General features: G+C 42.9%; 1 protein-coding gene across 1 annotated transcript in view; it reads left to right on the top strand.

The window, feature by feature from the left end:
• The window catches only part of Il20ra (interleukin 20 receptor, alpha), a 51,819-nt gene extending 41,188 nt beyond the window's left edge, over window positions 1-10,631 (top strand). The window contains exons 3-7 of the mRNA XM_013026812.1: window positions 1,152-1,330; window positions 3,013-3,188; window positions 3,986-4,127; window positions 7,038-7,177; window positions 9,567-10,631. Coding sequence (XP_012882266.1) covers window positions 1,152-1,330; window positions 3,013-3,188; window positions 3,986-4,127; window positions 7,038-7,177; window positions 9,567-10,304 — 1,375 coding nt within the window. The 3' untranslated portion in view covers window positions 10,305-10,631. The remainder of the gene's footprint in view (window positions 1-1,151; window positions 1,331-3,012; window positions 3,189-3,985; window positions 4,128-7,037; window positions 7,178-9,566) is intronic.
• Window positions 10,632-27,391: the final 16,760 nt, after the last annotated feature.

Below are 27,391 nucleotides of genomic sequence, written 5' to 3'. Positions count from 1 at the left end.
AGTGTTATAGGTAAAATAGTAGTTGAATGATTCACTCAGTATCTTTCATTCAGAATCTAGAAAAGACACATTTTCTCCTTTGTCAGCAGCCATGGGGGGGGGGGGGGGGGGGGAGGAAGGTGCCCTTCTCTTGACACATTGAGAAAAGTGTGAGGAGGGGAGGTCAAACCACAAGGTCAAAACTCGGTAGGTCAAGAAATCAATTGGGAGTGACTTCATACAACTAGCATTATGGCTAATGGAAAGGAGTGAATAATGTGGAGAGGTATGGAATAGAAAATAACCAGCGTCTCAGTCTCTTCAATATCCTCCTATGCAATCCCATTCTTTCCACTAACTCCTCATGTTACTAAACTCTTTATACTAGAGTCTCTCTCTCTTCTGAAAATGCAGAAGGTAGTTCCCCCCTCTCTAAGCACTATGAAAGTTGGTGGGGGAAATACCAGTACTGGGGCTTGAACTCAGGATTTTTCATTCAAGGCTTGTACTCAATCACTTGAGCCATAGCTCCACTTCTGGCTCTTTTTTTTATAATTAGAGTTAAGCATCTTGTGAATGTTTCCTTCCCAGGCCAGCTTTGAATCAGAATCCTCAGATGTCAGATCCAGATGTTGTGTTTTTAACAAAGGAAAAGAAAAGTATGAACAACCTACCCAATGTCACCAGTCATCATTATGATCACAGAAAATGCAGATTTTCTTGTGCTGTCCAACCTAGTGAATTATCCCTAAACTCTAACACCTATCAGGTTTGAAATTTTGTGAAAATGTCATGGTACTTTTTCTAGCCTCCTAGTGGACTAAAAACTTAGATAATTGCTAGAAGAACTGATCACATAATTCATATAAACTTTACTGTAGCTGAAGAATAAATATTACACATGCTTTCAAAATATACTATCCTCATTATAATTCTGAGGAAAGAAAGGCGATTACAGAAACTCTGACTCATGTTCCTGACAGCTAATGAAAAAAAAAAAAAGAAAAAGAAAACTTGCCAGCAGCAAAAGTGAATTCCTTTTAATCTCAATGACAGGCACTTTTGTTTTTCAGAAGAAAAGGTCTTCCATTCAATTTTAAATAATGACTGGTTTTTTAATTGTAAGGCATGGAGGGCACCTCCTTATTAACTCAGAGTTTCCTTCTGAGCAGATATGGGCAAAAGAAATGGCTGAGTAAATCTGAATGCAGACAAATCAACAGGACTTACTGTGATCTTTCCACTGAAACTTCTGACTATGAACACCAGTATTATGCCAAAGTTAAAGCCATTTGGGAAGCAAACTGTTCTGAGTGGGCTGAAACCGAGCGATTCTATCCTTTGTTGGAAAGTAAGTAATGTCGTTGTCTGTTGCATGTGGATTGATCTCAAATTAATCTGACCCTTGGTGTAATGGTCTTGGCTCCATAGACAACCTTGTCCCAGAGGAAAAGGTCTGTTTGGCTCTGTTCTACACGAGCAGGTATAGTGGCCAGCCAGAGTGCTGGGCTTCAGAATCTCATCAGTTGGTGAAGACTTCTGCCAAGGGATCTCTAAAATCTCTTCCAGATCCAAAACTAAGGACAGATGCCAATATTATCAGCTTTTGATTTTGTTTAATGGAATGTCCTGACCAGCTGAGCTATTCAAAATTTGTGTGGTTCCATCTCAAGCTATGGTGGTAGATAACTCTTATACCAGCTACAAGAGAAACACATGCATGGCTGTCATCCTCAGTAACATGGGAACATATAAGTAGGATTGTAACATAGGTAGGCTCAAGCATAAAGTGAGACCCTCACCCTGAAAAACACAAATATGAAAAAGGACTGGAGATGTGGTTCTCGTGTAGAGTACCTACAAGCAAGTATGAAGCCTTGAGTTCAATCCTCAGTGCCACACACACACACACACACACACACACACACACACACACACACAAAACATGTCTTGTTTGCCTAAATAAGGAAGACTTTTATTGTTATGAACTTGGTAATGTATTGAAGTGTAATTCATAATTAAAGCAATGTATTTCTTTAATTTGCTTTTATAATTTTCCTTCTTTTAATCGATGGCTGACTCAGCCATGAAGGACACTGCATGGCCTGGGACCTTGGCCTTCTTCAGTACTCTTCCAGAGTAGAGGTCATCAAACTATATCCTGTGGACAAGATCCAACACTTTTCTACAGGCCAAGAGATAAGAATAGTATTCATATTTAAATAGTTTTAAAAATCAAAAGAAGAATATTTTGTGACACATGAAAATTAAATTCAGATTTGAATGTCTGTTTATAAATAAAGTTTTATTGGGACAACGGTCAGATTCATTAGTTTACATAGTTACCTATGACTGTTTCTACACCATATCTAAAATTGATTGAGATAGAGATGCTGTGAACAACAAAGCCTATAATATTTATTCTCCTGACCTTTGTGATAAAAGTTTACTGGCCTCTGTTCTGGGTCATTTTAATCCCATCTCTGATTTTTCCATTGATCAAACTATGTTAATGTTACTTAGCACCAATTTTATTAAATCACAAGAAAGTTAAAACACATTTGACTGTGTTTAGCACCATCTTATACTGACTGTGTTACTAGGAATTAAATAAATACAACTCGTGCCTACTTTACTATATTCAGAGTACCTCCTGACTTATAAGAAGGTAGGTTCAAGCTGGGTGTTGGTGGCTCATGCCTGTAATCCTAGCTATTCAGGAAGCTGAGATCTGAGGATCACAGTTCAAAGCCAGCCCTGGCAGGAAAGTCTGTGAGACTCTTATCTCCAATAAACCACCAGAAAACCAAAAGTGGCACTGTGGCTTAAGTGGTATAGTACTCTCCCTGAGCTGAAAAGCTTAAGGACAGCACCCAGGCCCAGAGTTCAAGCCCCACAACTGACAAAAAAAAAAAAAAAAAGCAGAAGAAGAGAAGGTAGGTTCAGGTCTTTTACCTAAATGGGATTGAGTTGCAGCCTTTTCTAAGCTAATTTTTCATACCTAAACATAATACCTTCTCCCTTCCTTTTTAGCACAAATTGGCCCACCAGAGGTTGCTCTGGCTGCTAGTGAAAAGTCCATTTCAATTGTCCTAACGGCACCAGAGAAATGGAAGAGAAATCCAGAAGACCCTACTGTTTCCATGCAACAAATATACTCCAGTCTGAACTACAACATCTCTGTGTATAACACTAAGTCAAAAAGAATGGTAAGCCTGAAATGGGATAGGGCATGTATCACCTTCTGTAGCTGATTCTGGGACATACATTGGAATCTAAAGCATTAGTTTGTATATTAATCTGATTTGATTTGATTTTCTGTGTGAAAATCCAGAAGCTTATGCTACTTGAAACAAATACTAAGCAAGATACGATATGGAATCAATTTCCTGGACTTTAGATTTTGCTGATAAAACCCCTCTAATAATGCACGATGTTGCTCTGGGAGCATAGAGCAGTAGTACACTTCACTTGGAAGAAGAGCTTTTACTTGCATACCATCTATCAATCACTCTCCACAACAGGTTTATTAAATGTCAGTAAGCCAGGGGTGGTGTTCAAGCTTGTAACCCCAGCTACAGGGCAGGCATAGGCAGGAACATTGCAGCCTCTGGCCTGACCAGGCAAAAATGCAAGACCCTATATAAAAAATAACTGAAAGCAGAGCTGGAGGTGTGGCTCAAGTGGTAGAGAACTTGCCAAGCAAGTACAAAGTCCTGAGTTCAAATCCCAGTACTGCCAAAATGTCAACAAGAACATAGGAAAAACATTAAGTAAGACATCCTCTGTTATTTTAGAGTTGTCCTAGAATTGGGCCAACTCCCAACCGTGGTCTGCTGGGCTAAAGTAAAAAGGTATTTTGAAACTGCTGTTGAAGAAAGGGGTAAAAAGCATACAATGATGGTAAAGGATCCAATTGTGTCTCAGTGTTTTGTTTCCTCCTAGCATTGTCTGGGGTGGTCCCAGGACCTCTGGCTCTAACTGCTGTTTCCAATTCCCTCCCTAGTGGTCCCAGTTTGTCACCAACCACACACTGGTGCTCAGCTGGCTGGAGCCAAACACTCTGTACTGTGTCACTGTGGAGTCCTTCGTCCCAGGGCTCCCTGGCCATACTCAGCCATCTCAGCAGTGTGTCAGTACTTTGAAAGGTAAGCACCAAGAAAATGGGGCATATTTACACAATGGAATTCCATGCTTCCATCAAAGAGAATGACATTGCCCCATTCCTAAGGAAATGGAAAGGCTTAAGAAAAAAACTATACTAAGTGAAGTAAGCCAGAGAAACATAGGCTGCATGGCTTCCCTCATCAGAATGTACCTATAAATCTACAAGTAAACCCAATGGATAGTAAAAGACAAATCATTGCACCTGGACATGATTAGTTAAACAGCAGTCTAAACATTAACACAACGAGAACACGATATTCTTAGGAGGGGATCACAAGGGCTCAATAGCTATGTGCATATGATCATATAGAATGATGCTTATCTAAATGAACTCCAAGAAATGGAAGCAAGAGGTGTTTTTTTTTTATTGTACTGTTTGTGAGATTTTTTTTCTTTCCTTCTTTCCTTTTTCTATTTTTATTTCTTGGATAACTCCTTTCTGTCATTTTTTTTTCTAAGTAGTGAAGTCATTCAATCCTATGAGGAATTGTGGAGTTGTAAACAGGGCATTTGTTTATAATCTTTCTGTCCATGGAGTGAGGAGAGCTTGAACTCAGACTCTGAAAACTGAAAGAAAAGAATCCTAAGGTTTGCCCACAACCACTGGCTTTTCATCCAATACTTTTCTGCCTCTTTCTTTCAACAAATGCTCACCTTGGCCACAGGCCCTCGCTGGATTCCCATTCTCACGTGCCCTCGGGCCTCCCATCTTTTAAAGGAAAACTTTCCTGAGGAGAAGGAGACTACTGTGAATACATATAAAAAGGTTAAAGCTTTATTATTGAATCCCCATCCTTATCATAACTTTTCCTTTGAAATGAAGGGTTTGCTACCACTTTATAAATGAAAGAGAAGTGCCAAGCCAGCAGAAGGGAAAACAAAAGCAAAGCAGATTGAAGAAATCATTTTTATATTGGGGGGAAAGTTGGTTGTGCACACAGTTTGTTCAGTGCCAAATGGTAGGAATGAATTTCCAGGGGAAATCATGGACTGCATTGGCAGAGCTAAAGCCACTCAATAGCAGATTAAACAAGCTACGTCTAGTAAGCAGATGGAGCCTGCTCACTCACCGGTAAGAAAGGGGGCAAGGTGAAAGGACCACCAATTCTGGTTCTGAGCTTTGCCCGGACATCCTTCATAGGACATCACCAGAGACACTACCTCTGAGAAAATTAGTAAGACTTCTTTGAGGCTATGCCTAAAGAATATTTCTGCTTAATATTCTTTGAGCAATCTCCTAAATTCAAGTGCATTGGCTGTATTGTAGCAATATATATATATATATAAATAGCTATAATATATTATGATATATATTATATTATGTATAGTTCTTAGCTATACAGTAGCAAACATGCTAGATCACACTAAATGCCATAGTCATTGTCATCACAACCCAGAACGAGCTCAGGCCAGGGGCTGTATGAAGAGGACTAGACTGAGCTGCAGCCTACAGTAAGTTGAATTCACATACATGCCACATCTCTGCACAATCTTTTTACATTACTATGCAGGACCTGCTGCTGAGCATGCTCTCTGGGGCCTGTTCTGGATAGAAGAGCCTACAATGGTCCCCTGTCCCCCCTCAGTGAAGAAAGAACCCTCTCTGTCCATGATACCTCTGTTTTCTATGTGTAACTGAATAATAGACTCAATAGTGACTTGGCTGCTTTGTCTCAGGCCCGGGCATCAGCAGCATTCGATGGTACATGTGGACTGGAATGCTCTCATGCCTCACTTGGTGATTTTAATAGTGTGTGAAGAAGAGTCTAGGGCATTTGTCGTTTGTGCTGTTTGCTTCCTTTCTCTACTGCTGTATTTGCCAGAATTCTCCAGAGAAACAGAACCAATAGAATGGACAGATACGAGAGAATAAAGGGTTGGCTCTTGCAATTGTGTATGTTGGCAAGTCCAAACTCTGTAAGGCAGTTATCAGGCTTGAGCCCCATGTGAGAAATGGATTTCCAATGTGTGTTCAAAACCCATCTGCTGGCAGAATTCCCCAAGGGTCATTGGTTATTTTAGATTAAGAGCTTCAGTTGACTGGATGAGACCCAACTACATTATCCAGAGCTTTATTAAGGCTTTATTCAGAATCTGATTCAAATGTTAATATCATCTAAAAAAATGCTTCCACAGAAACATCTAGAATAATGTTTTGCCAATATCTGGGTACTATGGCTTGGCCAAGTTGACATGCAACATTAACCATCCCAATATCCAAGTGCAGCTCAGAGGCTTAACAAATATGCGAGTAACAATGGAACCTAGACATCAGCTCTAAGATGTCGTTACTGGTAGGCACCCTACTTTTCTCAAAATTTTTCTCTTCATCATTCCTCTTTGTGTGGATTTCCCATCCGCACAGACCTATATCCTACCAGGTCCTAGAGCGTCAACACACTTGGAAGATGAGCCCCCTCTCCACACATTCCCCAGCTCCAGCCATACCCAGAAGCATGACTGACCAGTGCCAGGATGGGCATGTTAGTGGTGACCTAGACATTCATGTTCTTTGCTAAAGGCATGAAAAAGATGGCGTTCCGTGGGCAGCACAGAAAAGTGGGGCAGCCTTACATGGTTTGAAGAGCTGGTGAGTTCCACTATCTGAGACACCTCACCTTCAAATATAGGAACCATCAGGAATCTCAAGGCTAGACATAAACTGTTGGAATATCCAATGACTTGAGTTATTAATGCATCCTTAAGGTCAAAATGTAAGGCGGGTCTAGAGTAAGACCATCTATTGTCAGAAAGACTAAGAATCCTGGGACCGCTCCCCTTACACTGAGCCCAAGCTTCTCACTGTACAAATGAGAAAACTAACACTTCTGTCTCTCACCCTTTCAAAATCATAACTATTCACCACTTCTCTTTTTTTGTATTGTTAACAGATCAAACATCAACATTGAAGGTTAAAATCATCTTCTGGTATGTTTTGCCCATATCTGTTGTCCTGTTTCTTTTTTCTGTGATCGGCTGCTCCATCTACCGATATATCCATGTTGGCAAAGAAAAACACCCGGAGAATTTGGTGAGTACTTGGCACAGCAAGAATTTCTTTTATAGCAGCAAACTCCAGCAGAATGCTACAACCGATTCAATTGTTAACAGCAGAATTGATTTAAACTTAAAAAGTTGATGGATTGAAAAAAAAATATATATATATATGGGCTGGAAATATAGCTCAGTGGTAGAACACTTGCTTAGTTTGGCAAACATGATGCTTGAGTTGTGTACCCAATACTACAAAAAAGAGAGAGAAAGAAGGAAGGGAGGGAAGGAAGAAATGAAAGATAAGACTGAAGGCATGGTTCTAGGTATGGCTCAAGAAGCCAGCTATAAGTAAGAAATCTAAGTGTGAGTGTGAGGCCCTGAGTTCAAGCACCCGGACTGGCACAAGCACAAAATTTCCTTAGCTTTGAAAAGACTTTATCTTTAATGATTAGATTGCATCATCCTAGGATATATAGATGAGTTATGACACAATCCCTACCTTTCTTGAGGTTCTGCTTAGTCACCATATTGAATTTCAAAATAAGTTGTGAAGGATGATAAACACAGGCCCTTGGTGGCTTGGTGGGGGAGAGCAGGAAGATACACTGAGGACTCAAATCTCATGTCCAAGTTTGGTTATGAAAGTAAGAGTTAGGACACTTACTCTGGGCAGAAGAAAGAGCAGAGCAAAGGGGAGAAGGGTAAGGGAAGACATGTGGGAAACCACTCATGAGCAGCCCATCTGGTTCCTGATAATCGGTTGAACTGGAAAGCAGATGCTGGCAGGTACTAGGAGACCTAGGATAATACTCCAAAGAGTATGGGCTTTGTTAGAGAAATCTCAGTTCAGATTTTAATTTAAATTTCGTGTACCTTTTTCTTTACAGTGGTAGGGTTCCAAATTCAGGGCCTCACCCTTGCTACATAGGTGTTCTACTCCTGAGCCACGTGCTCATCAAGTTGAGTGTCATAGTCACCTCTGAAGTTTTAGATCCAACTAGATATTAGTTCTAGGGTAACTTTAAAAGGAATATGACTAGAAATAAGAGAAGCAGCTAAGAGGCTATGACAGTTGTCGAGGGGAGAGACAATGGCAGTCCAGAAGAAGAGAGTAGAGCATCAGGATTGAGATGTAATGGAACCACAGTTAAGGGACACAAGGCCAGACTTGGCCATTCAGGGCAAGGAAAAGCAAGCAAGTGGAAGGAACCAACCTGATTTACTAAACATTTGCTAACACATGAGAGAGAGCTAAGCAGCATCTGATGGACCATTTTTCCCATGGGAATTATTAAAAGATGCATTCCTGTATATGTACAGTACACAATACTGTACATGCATGTGTTTTCCTAGATCAATTGAAACATTTTTCTATTTTTTTCTGCTGGTATTAGCTTCTTAATGGCACAGGGAAACTTTAGCTTGGAGAAAAATTCACAGGAGGATTGCATAAAATGTTTTTAATCAAAACATTTTTAAAAGAATGAGGTTGAAGGTCCTACTTTGCAATGCTAAGTTACATCCTATCTTAAAATGATGATGGAGTTGAACCCGAACTCATTACTAACCGATGTCTTCTTAAATAATCGGCATCTTCCACATATCCCTACCAAATTTTAATCTCAGATTCAAATCCCTCATTTGGAGTTACCCTGTCTGTCCTAAGCGGGCAGATGCATTTCCTTTGCTGGCCTTATTCTGGCATGATTTTCACATGGGAAAATCCCTAGTCAGGTAACCATCTGCTTTCTACTCTGTCTTCATATCTGCCTACATTTCACCTCCACCATAACTGCAAGAAAGGAATGATATCCACATGACCCTAGCTTATCAACAAATACATAGTTGAACCCTGTACTCCAAATCAATTTCACAGACTCTTAGTCTTTGCCACTCTCTGTGTGGCAGAAATTCTGATTTTGCAGAATTGACTATTTTCAATAGATGGGCACCAGTGGCTCACACTTGTAATTCTAGCTACCAGGAAAGCTGAGAACTAAGGATCTTATTTCAAAGCCAGTCCAGGGCAAGAAAGTCTGTGAGACTCTTATCTCCAATTAACCACGGGGGGGGGGGGAGGGGGCAACAGAAATGGTGCTGGAGCTCAAGTGATAGAGTACTAGCTTTGAGTAAAACAGCTAAGGGGCAGAGCCCAGCCCCTAATTTTAAGCTCCGATAAGAGCACACACATACACACACACTCAAGAGTTTAAGCTTGTCTTGGACATTAAGGGGAGGGATGGGCCTCACCTGTGTGAACCACCGTTCTTCCCTTCCAATCACCTTTCGTGGCTCCTGGCTTTCCACGTGTTCCAAGTGTGCCTTCCACTTTTGCCTGAGCTGCTCAGTTGCCACCCAGGAGTTCTACTTGACAGCTGGTTTTAACCTCTCCCTAACGTGAGAAACCCACTCTTCTCTCGTGGCAGATTCTGCTCTATGGAAGTGAACTGGACCAAAGATTCTTTGCGCCTGCCGAGCAAACCGTGGTCAACTTCATCACCCTCACTATTAGGGATGATTCCAGAATTCCTCCGAAGGAGACAGTGGAAAGCGTCCACGCCGGACCCCCCCTCCGTGCGCCTGCGCGCAGCTGGGGCCGGGCGCCCCGTCTGGAGGACGCGTGCTTGCAGCCCTCCGGGTATGCCGAACACGTGGTGGAGGTTGAGGAAAGCGGTCAAGGGGCGGCCCTGACCCCGGGGGCGGGGCCTGGCGCGGCCACGCCCACGGAGAAGGCAGCCCCTGCCCACCAGTACCACGTCCGGGCCGAGCTCCCCCGGGGGCTTGCAGGCCACCCGCCGGGGGCCCGGGAGCAGGGGCCCGGACCGGGAGCCCTACCCGTGCCACAGGCACTGCTGTGCGGCTACACCCCTCGGCTCTGCGACGTGGCGCGGGAACACACCGTCCCGGAAGAGGCGGGGGAAGAGCCGCCAAGGACCCTGGTGGACTGGGACCCCCGGACCGGCAGGCTGCGCATCCCGTCCCTGTGCAGCTCCGACCCGGAGCCCGAGGACCGCGCCCCCGGGGACGGGGACGGACTCCCAGAACAGAGCCTTTTGTCTCGACTCTATGAGAAGCAGGCCCCGGACCAGCCAGCAGAGGGGTGTGGAGACTGTCTCGTGGAGTTCATGGAGGAATGGGGCTTGTACGTACAAATGGGAAGCTAACCTACGACGCTTTCCTCGCTCGACCCCGCCGTAGCGTTGGAGGGCCCGCGGGGATGGACGGTTCAGACGGGCGACCCACCTGCGCGCGCGCGCTGCTGCCCTCGGCTCTTTGCACTTGTGTGGTGCTGCCCTCTGCCGGTGGTTGAGATACGCGCAGGTCTCTGGCCAGGACAGAGGGTGGGAGGTCAGGCAGTATTTGCCTGGCAGTGTGCAGAATTTACTTGCAAAGGTGTACTATGACCACTCTGCTTACTTTTTTATTCTAATAAGCATGCTTTTTCCAGTTATTTTTCTGGTTATTCTATGTGTATATAACACTGAAAAAATATTTCATAAAGAGCATTCATTTTATACATATTGGTTTTTCAGAACTTTTGTTTATGAGAACAATGAAATACTTCAAATAAGCAAATGTCATTAAGTCAGCAGTCAGCGGGCCACATGAAAAGGCCTCAACCTACTATTTAACCATAATAATCCGTGTTTAGATGGATACATCACGCATGACCCTCATGACATCATGTGCTTTGCCTGCCCTTCAGACCTTATTAGTACTTTTGGAGTGTGAACTTAGATAATTGCTCTTTGGGTGTCAAGGAAATGCCCTCTCTATAATTCAGTAGGGACATTTTGTTGTCCTTCAAAACTGACACAAAAGAAAATGACACATTTATAATCAAATATCACATTTGTTCAGAAAATGTGTTTAAAAAGCCATTTACACAATTATGAACTTGGAAATATTCAGTAGTTGAAGTATGTTGTTACTATAATTAAATATTCTACAGGGATGGGGCTGTGCCTTTAAGACTCTTTAGAAGATGTTAGGAATGAATATCAGTAAGTAAACACAGAATGTAGAAAAGCAATAAGACCAGGAAATGGTGGCTTATGCCTGTAACCTAGCTACTCAGGAGGCTGAGAGCTAAGGATCATGATTGAAAGCCAGTATGGGCAGAAAAGTTCATGAGATTCTAATTAACCACCAAAAAACCAGAAGTGGCGCTGTGGCTCAAGTGGTAGGGTGCTAGCCTTGAGCAAAAAGCTCAGAGACAGTGCCCAGGCTCTGAGTTCAAGCTCCAGGACAGGCAGAAAGGAAAGGAAAAGGAAGGAAGGAAAGAAGGAAGGAAGAGAGGGAAGAAGGGAGGGAGGAAGGGAGGAAGAAGGAAGAAAAAATGAATATGGAAGGGAGAGTTTATTAAAATCTAAAACAACTTATGGTGGACACTGAAATATACCATGAAAGATTACCTTCCTAATTAAATTCCATTAGCTATTTTCTTATCCACCACCACTTAAGAAAATTAAATCCTACAGTCACATTGCATGTAATAGAATCCATGTAAGATTGTAGAAACTGTTATGGTTTATCTTAATATATATTTGTTTTCATCATGAACTCATAATCCACTGACGTGCCTTCAGAAAAACAGACATCATCTTTCTTCTTATTATTATTGCCAGGCAGACATGCCTGGTAGAAGAGATAGATCCGGGGTCATAGTCTTTTGCAATTATCCACAGATCCAAACAGTTTCTGATTTAATGGTTTAATTTAGAGCCTAATTATATTTATCAGAGTGTTCTGTTCTTGATCTTGATAGAAATGATTCTGCTGGCTTTAAAGAACAAATGTACAACACAAACTATAAATGAAGCTTGGGACTGAGAGAGAAAGAGTTGTGATCAAGCGTAAAGAAAATAATTTATGATATGTTGGCTTATGGATGCCATTCACAAAATATTTGTTGAACATTTTCTAGTCGTCATCTGCAAAACATTCATGATGATTTACTTAAGGCTGTTTTGAAAATGAAGACTTAGACTATAGAAGGCATTTGAACAATGCCACCACCTGATGGGGACTATGTAAATATGACTTGTTTGTTAGCTGTCAGATCACAATTTTAGCATCAGAAAGAGAAGCCATTTAGACATTTGACTATTTTGATTCGAATATAGAATTTGACTTCGTTTTTCTCAGCTGAAAGTACAATAGTAATTTGCTTCTTACTCTGTGCCTTGGGACTGGAATCCTTCCACAGCTCAATCACATTTTCTGGGTTTGTACAAAGGAATCCAATTGAGCTGCTTTTCCATCTTGTCATTCTAAGCACCTCGGAAGAACTGAGCATTTTTCTTCAATTTTTGCTCCTATACAGCCACTCAACTTTCACCATAGTGTGAAAGCCATACACATTCAGGAGAAACTGTACTTTGAAATTTGAATTCTGGTCTCTTCTCAGGCTAGATTGGAGCTATGGGGTGGGAGGAGATCCTTCTCCTCATGCTGAGTGGGTCAGTGAACCACTCTCCTCTAGTGAGCCCAGTGATCAGGAAATCACCGGTTGCATTGCCATATTCAGTAGGCTAGCTAGTGGATGTTATGATGAGGATGATCCACCCTGAGTCCCAAGTATTGTCCCAAAGGTGGTACTCCTAAGGGTGGAGCTTAGTGGGAGGTCCTTATGTCATTGGGTTGTGCTGTCATAGGGAATTGTGGGATGTGAACCCCTGCATCTTCCTCTGCTTCCTGGCTTGTGGTATAGATACCAGCTCCCACATGCATACTTGTCAACATGTCCCCTTTTCTAAAAAGCCTCAAATCCATGAGGTTGCCCATAGCTGGGCTTAAGTCTCCATCACTGTGAGCACAAGCAAAACTCTCCTTATTTCATAAATAGCTTGTGGCGGGTGTTTTGTTACGGTGATGCGACGCTGACTGCTGGAGTTGCACTGAGTGCATTTCCAAGTTGTATTTTTCGTCTGCTGATGGGTTTGTGAGGATATAACCCCATCAGGAGTCAAGGCACATCTGTCACACGAGTGTATCACAGACATTCTTGTCAAGGGAAAGTTGTGTGTTTCATATACTATGTCTGGGTGGAGCAGATGTTCTGTACCTTATCTTTTGTAGCCAGGCCTCACACACTCTTCCACATTCTCAGTCCATTCCTAAGTATAAAGCGGAAATGGAGCTGTGGAGTTGGAGTGTCCATCTTTGACAGAAACTCCCTCCACCCCGCCATCCCATCTCTTTGCCTCATCCAACTCTAGGATTCACTTCCATGTTCCTCATGAAAATGTTCTTCATGAAAACCTCTCTAAGTGGTTCTATTTCCATGCCCATAAACCCTCAACAATGCCACCCTGGTAAGAGGAAATGAGTGTGACATACTGCTATGGACAGGAAACGGGTGAAGGGAATTTGACCCCACAGCCAGTAACAGAAGAAAGATGTGGTATCCCCAGGCTGCACTTCAAGAAAATCAGTGAGCAAAGATGCAGTCTTTGTACAGCCTGGAGCACAGGTCTGCCCTGGATGACGAATCTAATGAGAACATTCAACAGAGGGTTGATCAACACGGCTGGGCGCACCTGGGTCATAAATCATTCTCCCTGGCCCACACATTACCACCCGCACATCTTACAGATGAATTTAAGCTCAATTATCTCACAGTTGTTTTTCCTCTTTATTCTCTGTGGTTCCCTACATTGTATTAACCATAAATCCTCTACCTACAGTTGTTTTACAAAGACTTGGCTCAAAAATCAATAATAGTATGGTTAAGCTAATAAAATAAATGACATAGATATGTTCATATTTTCATTCTAGAAATTATATATTAAGATACATGGATATAAACTTATTCATTGCAGATTAGAAATAGAAGGGGCTGTTTCCTTACTGACTGATGGGTATGAGCATTGACACCTTGGCTGGCCTAAGAACTGTCACTGACCCATGAGTCACACAAACTTCTGAACTGCCAGTGTCTTTTTGCTACTCGCAGGTATTGGTGAATAATAAGATCTCACTCACACAGGCCCAGAGATAAAAGTTACCTAGTGTTAACACATCCCTTCCTCCAGACCTTTTAGGGGAGTAAGGATGGAGCAGTACTTGGGCTTGAACTCAAGGCCTCAGTACTTTCTCTCAGCTTTTTCTCTCAAGGCTGGCACTCTGCCACCTGCACCATAGTTCCACTTTAGTTTTTTGGTGATTTATTGGCAATAAGAGTCTCACAGACTTTCCTGCCCAGGCTGACTTTGAACCATGAACCTCAGATCTCAGCCTCCTGAGCAGCTGGGATTACAGGTGTGAGCTACCGCTGCATCCTGCCCTTTTTTATACGTCTAGTCCAGATTGGTCTCAAACTCTTCATGAGCCTTTTGCTTCAGCCTCTGTTGCTCTTTGGTTACCAATGTTCACCACCAGTGCTGAACACATCCTCATGAAGCAGCTAATCCCCAGCCTCTACTAACTGATTTTGGTCAGCAGAGAAGGGGGTTAAGGATTTTGAATGGTTTGTCTTTTACCCTGAGGTTAACTGTTCCTTTCTGTAATAAGCTTGCCTTGGTAACACATGCTAGGGACCATTAGCAAACAGAATGTGTTTGTTTTTCCTGTGTCTCATATTTCCTGCCAGCTTGTTGCCACCAGTACCAAAATGAAAGACTGGCACCATGACAGATTTGAGTAGCAAGTAGAAACACCTTCAATCCAGATATAATAAGGAAATTGAGAAATTTAATCTTTGCAAAACAAAGATTAAAAGTATAAACTGAAGTATAATTAAGATGTTTGTATGAACAGAAGTATAACTGAAGCATTTCTTGATATCAAATAAACACTAAAGAACCTGGAGTGTAAACTAGGAGCAATTCTTAATCTCAGCCAGTTGGGAGGCAGAGATAGGAGGCTCATGGTTCAAGGCTAGCCCAGACAAAAAGATGAGTGAGATCCTATATCAAAGAACAAATAAGGCCTAGTAATCCAAAACCAGCTCACGCAAAACCAAAACTACAGAGAAAGAATTGAGGAAGTGGTGCAGAGCAAGTCTGACAAGCATAAAAGTTCACACCTATAATCCTAGGTACCCAGGAGGCTGGGATCTGAGACTCTCAATTTGAAGCCAACCTGGTATGGGAAAATAAACCCATGAGACAATTAGCTCCAATTAACCAGCAAAAAGCCAGAAGTAGAGGTGTAGCTCAAGTGTTAGTCATGAGTAGAAGAAGTAGAATAAGAGTGAAAGCCTTGGAGTTCAAGACCTACTACAGGCACAAAAACAAAACAACAACAAAAACATGGTACCTATGATATAGTAATCTCTCAATTAAATACTTGCTAATGGAATGTACAAGTAACTTGACCTTGTAAAATTATATGATTTAGTGCCAGAGCACAAAGCCATTCAAATATACTTAACTCATCTTTGATAAAGGTTCAAGAGTAATACAATGGGAAAAAAATGAGAGGATATTCAACAGATGTTGATAGGCCATTTAGACATCCAATACATTGCCCCCAAAATAATCTAAAGATATTCTTTTCATGAAAATTAATTCAAATGAGTTGTCATAAACCTAGATGTAAATCACAAAACTTGCCAAAGAGAAGTTACAGCAGAAAATCTAGGTTACCTAGGGTTTGCAGTGAGTTTTTAGTGCCAATGCAAAGTTCAATCCAGAGAGTTCCTTGAGGAAGAGAAGGGCCAGGTAGATAGTTTGTGCACAGTCTTTGAGTTGCATGGTTATGTCATACTCTGGAGGGAGGTTAGAGAGAAGGCAGCTGATAAGAGCTAATCAGGAAGAAGTTGAGGTGGGAAGGACAGTGGGTAGGCAAAAGCCAGATTGGTCCCAGGAGTTTTGTGGCCCCCAGAAGGAGGTTGGTGGCAGTGGGAAGATACTGGAGAGTTCTATCCAGGAGACGCATATGATGCAATACTGTCAATGAGTGTCACCTCCTCTAATTCTGTGAGAGTGCATCTGAGGACATACTCAACTGGAAAAAAAGAAAAAGACAACACAGAAAGGGAAAAGTGAGCTGTTTGAGCTTGTGGAGGTGTTGTTTTTGTTTGTGTTTTTTTTTTGTTTGCTTGTTTAAATTCGTGTGCCAGTCTTAGGGCTTGAACTCAGGGCCTGGGTGCTGTCCCTGCCTGAGCTTTCTTGCTCAAGGCTAGCCCTCTACTACTTGAGCCACAGCTCCACTGCTGGTTTTGAAGATAAGAGTCTCACAAACTTTCTTGGCCAGGGTTAGCTTTGAACGAGGATCCTCAGATCTCAGTCTCCTGAGTAGCTAGGATTAAAGGTTTGAGCCACCAGTGCCCATTTGTCTGTTTTAATGTTCAACTTCAGTTTTCTTTTGCTGGGAGTTTAAAGTCAAGCATGATTTGATTCTGGGGAAATCAAACTTTGAGATACCTGCACTGTTGTATGAAGAGAGGCCGTGGGATTTGTGGGAGTATCTGTCAAAGGGTTAGGGAAGAGGATGAAGCTTAAGAATGAATCATTCGCATAAGTCAGAATGAGAGATGAACTAAGGGAGGATTTAGGTTACAAAGATGAAAAGCCAAGCACAGAACTGTGCAAATGTGGACAGGTCTTTAAAGCGCAAGGGAATGATGCTGAAAAGCAGAAGTAAATGTAGAGTAAAAAGATAACTTGAGCCAACCCCAGATAGATAGCCTCTAGGGTAGAAAACCCAAAGTGAGAAATTCCAAGAGCTATGGCAACAAAATGAAGACTGGAGGCGAGAGGAGGTAATAAAAAGAATCCAATAAAGGCAATGCTGTTTTCTGCCTTAGCAAAATCAGCTCACATTGAAAGCCACGGGCTGGAGCACTGAGCACAGCTGAGTGGAAAAGCAATTGGGTCCCAGCAAATGGGTCTTACGAAAAGGACTGGGCGATTGCACAGGAACACGAGTCTAAGATGCACATCACTGCCAAGGCAATAGCAAAGGCTTTAAAGTAATTTGCATCCCGAACAGAAGATTAATTAAATCCAATCATTTTATCCGTAACTGGGCAAAATTGGGACACCATAAAACAAAATATTCATGGTATGTCAAGCAAGGATATATTGCTTGAAAGCAATGGATTTATAAATGTGTGTGTGTGTGTGTGTGTGTGTGTGTGTGTGTGTGTGTGTGTGTGTGTGTCCATACTGAGACTTGAACTCAGGATCTGGGTGCTTGAGCCACAGCTCCACTTTTGGTGATTGATTGGAGATAAGGGTCTCACAGTCTTTCCAGCCGTAGCTGGCTTCAAACCGCAGTCGGCAGCTCTGGCCCTGCATCTCTGTAGCGAAGAAGGGTCTTGGGCGTTAGATGGTGCTTTGCCTTGCAGATCCCTGATCGCCCGTGCCGCTGGAGATCCTCCGCGCCGGTGCAGACCCGGGAAGGCTGTGCTCAGGCATGCCAGGAGAGAGGAGAAGGCTGGGGGCAGATGCGCCGGGAGGTGGGCGGTGAAGTGCAGGAAAGCTTCGCAGGGAGACAGCGCCCCACAATTACGCCTCCCGCGAACTGCGGCAGGCAGAGCCACAGGCATTGATCGCCAAAAATGGCTCGATTCAATCCCACAGCCTTCCAGAAAAGTCTGTGAAGCCTTCATCGGCCTCCACAGAGGCACGGATCCGACGATAGGGCGATTTGATTACAGGATCGGGACCCCATGGAGCAGGGCTGGTCGCCCCTGCGCCTCCTGTCTTCAGGACGCCCGCTCGGCTTCCGACTGGAGTGAGATCTTTCTGGTGGTCACCACGGCTCCGGGTCAGGGGCCAGCAAGAGCTAGAGAGCCCATGCTCCAGGACAGCCCGCCAATGTCCTGCCTCCTGCGTGGCCCCGGCTCTGCACACGCCCCCACACCCAGCTCAGTGCTTCCAGAATGATCTCGTGGGGAAGAGGCTGCAAGAGAAGTAACTCAGCGCAGGTTTGCAACATCACAGCCGTTCCAGAAGGATTCAAATGGAAGAGAAGGGGGAAAAAAAGATGATTTCACATATTTCATACATGTACACATACTTCATGTACACATACTTCAGCCAAGAGTCCAGGGCCCAGCATAATTCAGAGGTCTCTGTCAGCACGCAGCAGGGTTGGTGCACATCCAACCAGAGATTTTTCTCATGAGCTGATAGAAAACTGTACTTCATAGGTGAGGATGAACATTTTTGGGGAGGCTTTCTGTATGATTGTGAGATGTGTGTGTGTGTGTGTGTGTGCTTGCTGCTGGTCTTGGGACTTGAACTCAGGGCGAGTGCTGTCCCTGATCATTTCTGCTCAAGGCTAACACTCCACCACTTGAGCCATGGCTTCATCACTTCCTGCCCCTCCCCCTTTTTTCTTTTCTTTTTCGTTTTTTATCTTTTCTTTTTTCTCTCTTTTTTTAATGCTTAATTGGAAATAAGAGTCTCACAGATGTTCCTGCCAGAGCTGGTTTCAAACTTCAATCCTCAGACCTCAGCCTCCTGAGTAGCTAGGATGATAAGCGTGAGCCACCAGCACCCAGCTTTCTTGTTTTGTTTTTTTGGCAGCGGTGAAGTTTGAACGCAAAGTCCCACACTTGTGCTAGCACTTCACTGAATGAGCCACGTTCCCCCTCCTTCTTACATTGTCAGTTTGTTTCTCAGGTGCTAACTTCTTCTAGGCTTGTCTGAACCAGTTTCCTCCACCTTCATTTCCTGGTAATGGGATTATAGGTGTGTTTGTGACCACATCTCGCCCCCACTGAGATTTTAAAACTGGTTTTTTCAGACATGTTAACCTTGAGTCACAGCTATTTGTTAAAGAATAAAATCCTTCTACTCCTCAAGCTTAGCTTTGAAAATTAAACATTGACATAAAAATTTAAAGACCATTGCTCCAGTAGATGTCAGTAATTAGAATCACACACACACACACACAAATTCTTTTCCAAAAAAATCCATCAGGGATCTAGACTGTTCTTTTTGTCCAAACCTGACCTAATTCTGAGGGTGTTGTTTTGTTTTGTTTTAAGGCATTTTGACTTCCATGTTTTCAAGTGAAGATGAGCTACTTTTCTGAGTAGAAGTCCCTGGGGAAATTTCTAGGCGTCATGAATGGGCTTCAGGGAACAATTTTCTCTCTGAAATTGGCCAAGGAAGGCCTCTGCTGTTTGAGGCAACCACAGCTCTGGTCTAGACCTGTAGGCCTGCTGTCTACCTAAGGCACAAAGGCTTCCTCCAGGCCCTGACGTACCTCGCCTACCCTCTCCACGCCCCTTTTGAACCAAGGAGCCAACTAGTGTCGACCAATAAAGCTGCAGTGAGGAGAGGCTGCTTGTCAGGTCTGCTTGAGAAGGTCTTATCCACTGAGTCAACATGGTCTTTTCAATTCCCTGCAGAAAAACAGTTGGAAAGAGAAATATGTGTGGAGCTAACTGCTATTTGCTCAAGGACAAAAGACATCTGTAAATTTCCTCAGCCAGTATCTTCTTCTCTAACAGGAACTAGGCAGCAAAGGTCAAGGTGACATGAATTGGTTTCTATAAATCAAATCAATACATTATTATTAAACATCCACTAGGGGACCAGAATACAGGCATGATACATGCCCTGCCTCAAGGAACTTACAAAACCTTCTCTGTGTCCCCATCGTTTACAATGAGATGTTTCCTTCCATGGCAGAGAAAATCACTGCCAATGGATTTCACACTTCCCTGACCATTGTCAGTGGTTCTCAAGTCTTCATTTCAACTATCAGCTGTACGACAGTGTCACTCTCCAGAGAGAATTTCCTACACTTGTTCACAGCAACCAGAACTCTGAAGGACACCCTAGTGCATTCTTCTCCCTCACCATTCACACCCAATCACTCATCCTGCAGTGGGGATTATATTCCTGTGACTTCGTGGGTTTTCTACATTATCTGTTTCTGTAGGCATTGTCTTAGTTTAGTTTCAACCCTCTTTCCTGGTGATCTGAAATGTAATTTAGTTCATTGCTCTGTCTTAAGTCTTATTTTGCATTCGATCATTGTCATACTACAGGGTTACTTACTGTCTGTTAATGTATTCGTCTTTATGCTCGATTATAAACTCAAGGGAAGGCCCTGAGTTTTAAAACTCTGAATCCTGTACATACATCACTGTGAGAAGTTCATGATAAGCCCTCAACTCCAGGTTATTGTAAAGAAAGAAGAGCTGAGCACGATCATGCATGTCTCTAATTCCAGCTACTCAGGAAGCTAAAGTAGGAAGATCTCAGTCTAAGACTGGAAGGGCAAAAGTGTGGGACCCTATCTGCAAAGCAAACTGAAAGCAAAGTGTGTGACTCAAGTGGTAGAGTGCTTGCCTAGGAAGCTGGAAGCCTGGAGAGAGAGGGAGAGAGAGAGAGAGAGAGAGAGAGAGAGAGAGGGAGGGAGGGAGAGAGAGAGAGAGAGAGAGAGCACGAGCCTCTAGATTTGGTGTCCCATCAGCATCATTTATCACTAAACTTCTTCTTGTCTCTCCTCCTCTAGAGTTCCTTTTGTATGACCAGTGCTACCTGTATAGTAGCCCTAGCACGGACACTGAACCAATGATCTGAGTCCCTAGGTTGGTCTAAGCTAACTAGATTCTTTCTCATAAACATTTGGATTAGATATCTGAGACAGAATTAGGGAGTTCAAGATCAAGTTCCTGTTGAGACTTTTCTTCCCAGTTTACACATGGCCCTCCACCATGTCACTGGTCTCCATGTGTTTGCTGAGAAAGCTCTGGCTTATTATCTCATTTATAGTTAATGAACTCAATAAAGACCTCTTCTCCAAATACAGTCAACTTGGGGGAGGGGAGGTAGGAATCCAAAATGATTGAGGGGGGGTACAAAATTAGCCCGCACAAATGATCATCACAGTGATACATCGACTTACAAATGGAAGAAATATTTTGGTGTAGTATTTTTACTATAGATTATATATAATACATAATACTTTGTTCTTATAATCTCTTGGCTGATCATAAGATTTTCTGGCTCATTTCTCTACATTTATACAATAGACCATCAAAATTTATTTTGATACAACTTTATTTACAATCAATATAATTAAAAGTGATGTGAGTTGCTTGGGAAAGTAAAAGATTACAACAATGTTTGGTAATTTTTAATGCTGAAGAAATGCTTTCTGCTGATGCCATGGTTACTGGAGCTGTTATGTTTTATGGGCTGTAACACTGGGTAAACTTCTGATAAATTGTTTTCAAATGTGAATATAAGGACATCTAGACTAGCGATTCTTCCAGACTTTTCTAAAAACGATTTAATTCTTCATACAAACCAATTCCATGTAAGCCTGGTTTTAATTTTAAATGCAAATGTGTACAATGGTATTTTAATGTTTCCTTTTGCATTTCCCATAGTTTGAGCAGCATGTATAAGAAATAGGGCTTCATGATCTGTGCATAATTCAAATATTTGTTTATACATTCTGGCACAGTATCATTAATTACAAGAGAAATGTAATTTTAAAACTGCCTCATTAATAATTGATTTATCAGATGCTTCCTATGAAAATAGTGTTCTTGGCCATCAAATGAAATGGTGTTTAAATTTAGTTTCTGTTTTTAAACTTGTGGACATTTGTTTTGCAATGTTGTGGTAGCTTTCAAAACCAAAAAATGTTAGACTCTGAGGAGTCCCAGTAACTCCCTCTGAGTATTGCTTAGAACATCCACATGGGCATTTTAATTTTCATTTTATAATCATTTTGGTGGCCAAGCTTTACTATTTTATTGTCTGGAACCAGCAACAGCAATTTTTTTTTTGTCAGTTGTAGAGCCTGAACTCTGGGCCTGGGAGCTGTCCCTCAGCTCTTCAGCTCAAGGCTAGCACTCTACCACTTGAGCTACAGCACCACTTCCGGCTTTTCCAGCTTATGTGGTGCTGAGGAATTGAACCCAGGACCTCATGCATACGAGGCAAGCACTCTACCACCGAGCCACCAGCAACAGCAATTTCTGACCAAAAAGCTAGGATGTATGCAGTTGCCCAGGGACCAAATGTCAAAGTGGGATCTCCTCATGAAGAGCTTCATCTTTTTCTGGGCTGTGGTGGCTTCTGGCACTGTCATCACTGCCAAGGACAAGCTAGACTTGGGCCCCACCCCTACAGGAGCAGCCAGGCTTCCTGCTTGACTTGTGCATTGGCCACGCCCAGGCCATGGTCCTGAGCTGTAGGGTGTACAGTTAATCTAACCTATCTCCTCTCACAATCATCCAGTCAGACTTCACATAGGATATCCAAGTCCAAAGATAAAATTATCCATAATTTTAAGCCAGCAAGACAAGGCTATTATGTCAAACAGAGGAGCCCTCTGAGCTCAGGGTCCTGCGCAACAATGCAGGTCACAGGTTCATCGTCAGGGAACAGTTCTGCAACCATCCCTCAGACAGGCGCATAGCCTACTGCTTTTCCTAAACTCAAAAAGAAAACAAATCACCTGTTGGGTGGACAATCCGTTATTGCTTGTTCTCTTTTATACTTGTGTATTTGATGGTTTTGTTTGCTGTTCGTCTGTGATGAAGGACTCGCTATGTTTATTTAAGCTTGACTGGAACTCTATATACATAGCCCCGGCCTCAAACTCACAATCCTCCTTCCTCTGCCTCCATTTGGAGTGAAAGTATAAAATAACCCCACCCATTTTCACATGGCAACTGAGACCAGGAATGTTTTTGTAGTTTCAATATAGTCTGATAGTTCAGGTAAGTATATATTTACCTGATTTATAACACAAGTACACTTAGTATAATAGAATGCTCCCATCTTGATAACAATAAGATGGATGAAATACACACAAGAATACAGAATATGTATTTGTTGACAGGCATAGTGGCACATACTTGTAATCCCAGCTAGGTGGGAGGCAGAAAGATAGAAAGAAGTATAGAAAACCAAGGCTGTTGCCCAGGAGACCCAATTAGAAACCAAAGGACTGAGTCAAACCCTAGTCCTGCCAATAATGATCAGAATGACAACAATACTTGGTAAAGTATGCACAGCTCAGAGCAGTATTAGTAGGAGCACTCCAGCAGGTAGCTGGCTCTGGGAGAACGAATTTGACCCTGTCATCTTCACATCCTCTCCTAGACCTCCCGAAAATCTTGTTGGCCTTTCTTGTTGGACAATTAAGAGCTACATTTCCCAGTTGCATTTTGCATGCAAAAGAAAACTTAACAGCTTTATTTTAAGTGTGGTTTTCTTTTATCTTGATGCTGTGACATCACTTCGATGTCAAGTAGGCTGGTAATTGCTTTTAAAGACCAAAGTCAATACCTTCATTGAGAAAATGGGCCTGGAACTGGCGAGGAGTCTCAAGATGAAAGGCTGAGGCCCTTTCTCAACACTTCCCTCTAAGGGCTGAGGTCAGGAGCAGATGGCTCAGTGCAGCCATCTGGAGTGATTTGATTACCTGTCCCTGCCAAGCCTGGTTGGTTGGGGAAGAGAGGCACAGACAGAAAGAAGCAGAGATACTCTCTCAATTCAATGCCAGAAGAGCACAATGCTTCTTCCTGTAGGGAGGAAACACAATGGGAAATATCTTCCTATCCTAAGGGAGCTTTCTCAATTACACATTCCCTTTGGGCTCCTACTTTTGCATTGGATCTTAGTCATTCTAAAGTTCTACATAGCTTGGTTTAGAAAATATCCCAATAAAAAGCTCCATTAATTTTAAAGACTCATAGGGATGGAAGGAAATTTCTGCTTAGGGATTATTTAATGCTGAGTTCAACCTTTTTTGCTTTTCTTTCTTTTTTTTTTTTTAGATGGAGCTGAGTGACCTCTTGGGGTTCCGAGAGAACAAAAGCAGGTGCTTCCCCAGGTAGGACAGTGCATATATCCAGAGAAGGGTGTTCAGTCTCATCGTCAGAAATGTACTTTATGTACCTTAAGTAAAGAAGGGGGGAGAGAGAAAGAGAGACAGAGACAGACCAGAGAGACAGAGACAGAGAGAATGCAACTGAGACAACCCTGGGTATTCACAGATCTAAGAGAGAGAATGGATTTGAAGGTCTTTGTAAATTCAAAAGATTGAGAAGGCCTCAGGGACCCATAGAACACCTTCCATCCCAGAGGAGCCTCAAGAAGACTAGTCCAACATATTTTATCTTTATTGCTGCAACAGCTCATACATTTAGATTTTAAAACAAACCATTTAGGAGAGAGAGAGGAAGAGAGGAGGAAGGGGAAAGGAAAGGAGAGAGGAGGAGAGGAAAAAAGAGAGAAAGGGATGTGAAGAGAAGGGAGGAAATGAGGGGAGGGGAAGAGAGAAGGGGAGCAGCAAGACCAAAACCCTTCTGTTCAGAGTCATCATTATGCTCTAGAAAGCCATATCTTCTAGTTAGGAATCTAAGTTTTGAATTCCAAGAGATAGGAGTTTATCTGGATTTAAACAGGTCTGTCCCCACTCAAAACTGTGTGAGATTGTGGGTAGATTACTTTGCTTTGCTTCCATTCTGTTTCCTCTAAAACAGAATTCAACTCACAGGGTTATTATGGAGATTAAAGAAGAAGCTCATACAAAGAATTTAGTGTATATGAACACTCAGCACTTAGTAACAGTATTCCTTTTCTCATTTTTAAAAATTTTAACACCAGGCTAAACAAAGAAGTTTCATACATGAACAACTGCATTCGGGATTACATTTGAAGATATACATATAATAATTCCATTTGAAAATGTTCCTCATACTTAAAATCATTTCAGTATACCCACAATGCTCATGACACACTTGGGAGAGTTAACTGCTGTCGTTTCTTCTGGTCTTACCTGTCTGTGTTTCAGTGGAATGAAACATAGGACCTCATTCTCCTTTGTGTACTACATCATTCCTAGTCATTGTTTTTTGTTTGTTGGTTGGTTGGTTGGTTGGTTGTGGGGATTGAACTCTGAGCCTGGGCTCTGTCCCTCAGCTCTTCAGCTCAAGGGTAGCGCTCTACCACTTGAGCCACAGCACCACTTCCCATTCCTAGTCACTGTTTAAAAAGTCATTAGATGCTAGCCGGGCATCATGCCTGTAATACTAGCTACTCAAGGATGCTGAGATCTGAGGATCGCAGTTCAAATCCAGCTCAGGCTGGAATGTCCGTGAGACTCTTATCTCCAATAAACTACCAGAATAAACCACCAGAAGTGGCACTGTGGCTCAAGTGGTACAGCACTTGCCTTGAGCTGAAGAGCTCAGGGTCAGTACCCAGGCCCAGAGTTCAGGCCCCATGACATTAGATGCTAATGACTGTAGTGTTTCAGATCTAGAGAACAGCCCGCACCCATTTCTTTCCCATCCAGAGCCACGCCACACATGGTGAGGCCAAACCACACCCAGATCACATGAGGACATGGACAAACATAGCCAATCAATGTTTGCAAACATGACAGAACATTATGCACCACATAAAGGTTGCCTGTCCCTTATCCAAAATACTTGAGATGAGAGGGTCATTCATTTTGGAATATTTGCACATACATGATGAAATACCTTTGGAATGGGACCTAAGTCCAAACATGAATTCGTTTATGCTTCACCTATACCATATACACATAGCCTGGGAGGTAATTTTAGGCCATGTTTTCAGTGCGCCTGCATTTTGACTATACTGTGATGTAAGCTCAGGTGTGGAATTTTCCACTAAAGTGTCAGAACATTTTAGCTTTTGGCTCATTTCACATTTCAGTTTTAAGAGGATAGATGCTGAGCAGGTGTTACTTAGGAAGGCCCATTCAGGGACGGAGACAAGAGTGAAGCCGTGGGAAGCTGGTCAAGGAAGCTCCACTCAGAGCCTGTGGCCCTTGTTCACCAGGGAATTCTGGGCAAGAGTTGTACTAATCTCCTCCTCACCACCCCAAATACATATTTTCTAGAAGCCAGAATTTTCCTAGGGCCAGCTTCTCCCCATCCCTGACTGCACAGCCAAACTTCACAACCCTATGAATTATTACCAGTTAAGAAAAAGAATCTTGGGGAGATCCCGCACAGAGTTTTTGAGGAGACTGGGCTGTGGCCATGCCTAGGGGCAATTAAGAGTCTCTGGACATCCAGTTTCTGCTTCACACTGCACAGAAACTGCCCTTTCATTCCAGACCTCCCATCCTACAACTTACAGAAATTGGAGTATAGCTAAAGGGGTTGTTTACAGGCTCAGCTTTTGTGTGTGCTGGTACTTAGGGCTTGAACTCAGAGCCTGGACACTGTCCCTGGACTTCTCTGCTCAAGGCAAGTGTTCTACCATTTGAACTACAGCTTTACTTCCAGCACTTTTGCTGGTTAATTGGAGAGAGGAGTCATAGGGTCTTTCCTGCCTTGACTGGATTTAAATCACTATTCTCAAATCTCAGCCCCCTGAGTAGCTAGGCACAAACCACCAGCACTCGGCAGGCCCAACTCTCGCCAGCCAACTTGTGTGCTACTGAGTGTAATCACCTGTTAGCCCTTCCTCTCTCTGTTGGAAAATGAGGAGTTTCTTCAGTGGGATTTCCAAAGCTAGCATCCAACCAAGGTGGTGGTAACCATCTCTTCATGATTGCCCTGCCGATCATTAACTAGCTGTCTTGTCTTCTCCTCCTCTGCACATGTTCCTCTTCCCTACACATGTTTCTCTCACTCCCGGTTTCCAGATCCCTCTCTGCGCTGGTCATTCACATCTGGAAGAGAGCCAGTTCATCAACTCGGTTCAGATAAGGGGCACAGCAGAGACGGACTGGGACTTTATCCAGAACACCTGCTCATCGCCAGAACCCAAAACAGCCTGACTCAATTAGAGCACCTGCTCACCTTCCTTGTCCCCCGCCCCCTCCCAGCCCTGTGGGACAGCCACAGGCTTCACAGATCTAGTGAGCTGGATTTAAATATTGATCAGTAGGAAAAGACAAAAATGTATCCATGAATGCATGACTTCATAGTCTTAAGACATCAGTTTTAGCAAAGAGAAACATGAAGAAAATTCTGTGAAAGGTCAGGCATAGTGGATTCACCTAGAATCCCAGCTGCTCAGAAGATAGAGATCAAGAGACTCTTGGTTCAAGTCCAGCCCAGATGGAAGTTAGTGAAATTTTCATCTCAACCAATAAGCCAGGCATGGTGACGGCACACACCTATGATTTCAGATACACACGAAGCCTTGTACCTCACAGACTAGCTGGACAAAAAAAAAATGGAAAGCATAAAGAGCTGGAGTACAGCTTAAGGCGTAGAGCATCTGCCTAGCAAGTGCAAGGTCTTCAGTTAGAAAGGAGGGAGAGAGGGAAGAAGGGAGAGAGACAGAGACAGAGAGAAATAGAGACAGAGAGAGACAGAGACACAGAG

The sequence above is a fragment of the Dipodomys ordii genome, unplaced genomic scaffold, assembly GCF_000151885.1.
Source record: "Dipodomys ordii isolate 6190 unplaced genomic scaffold, Dord_2.0 Scaffold97, whole genome shotgun sequence".
In the NCBI taxonomy this organism is placed as follows: domain Eukaryota; kingdom Metazoa; phylum Chordata; class Mammalia; order Rodentia; family Heteromyidae; genus Dipodomys; species Dipodomys ordii.
This window is presented reverse-complemented; position numbering and strand designations above follow the sequence as displayed.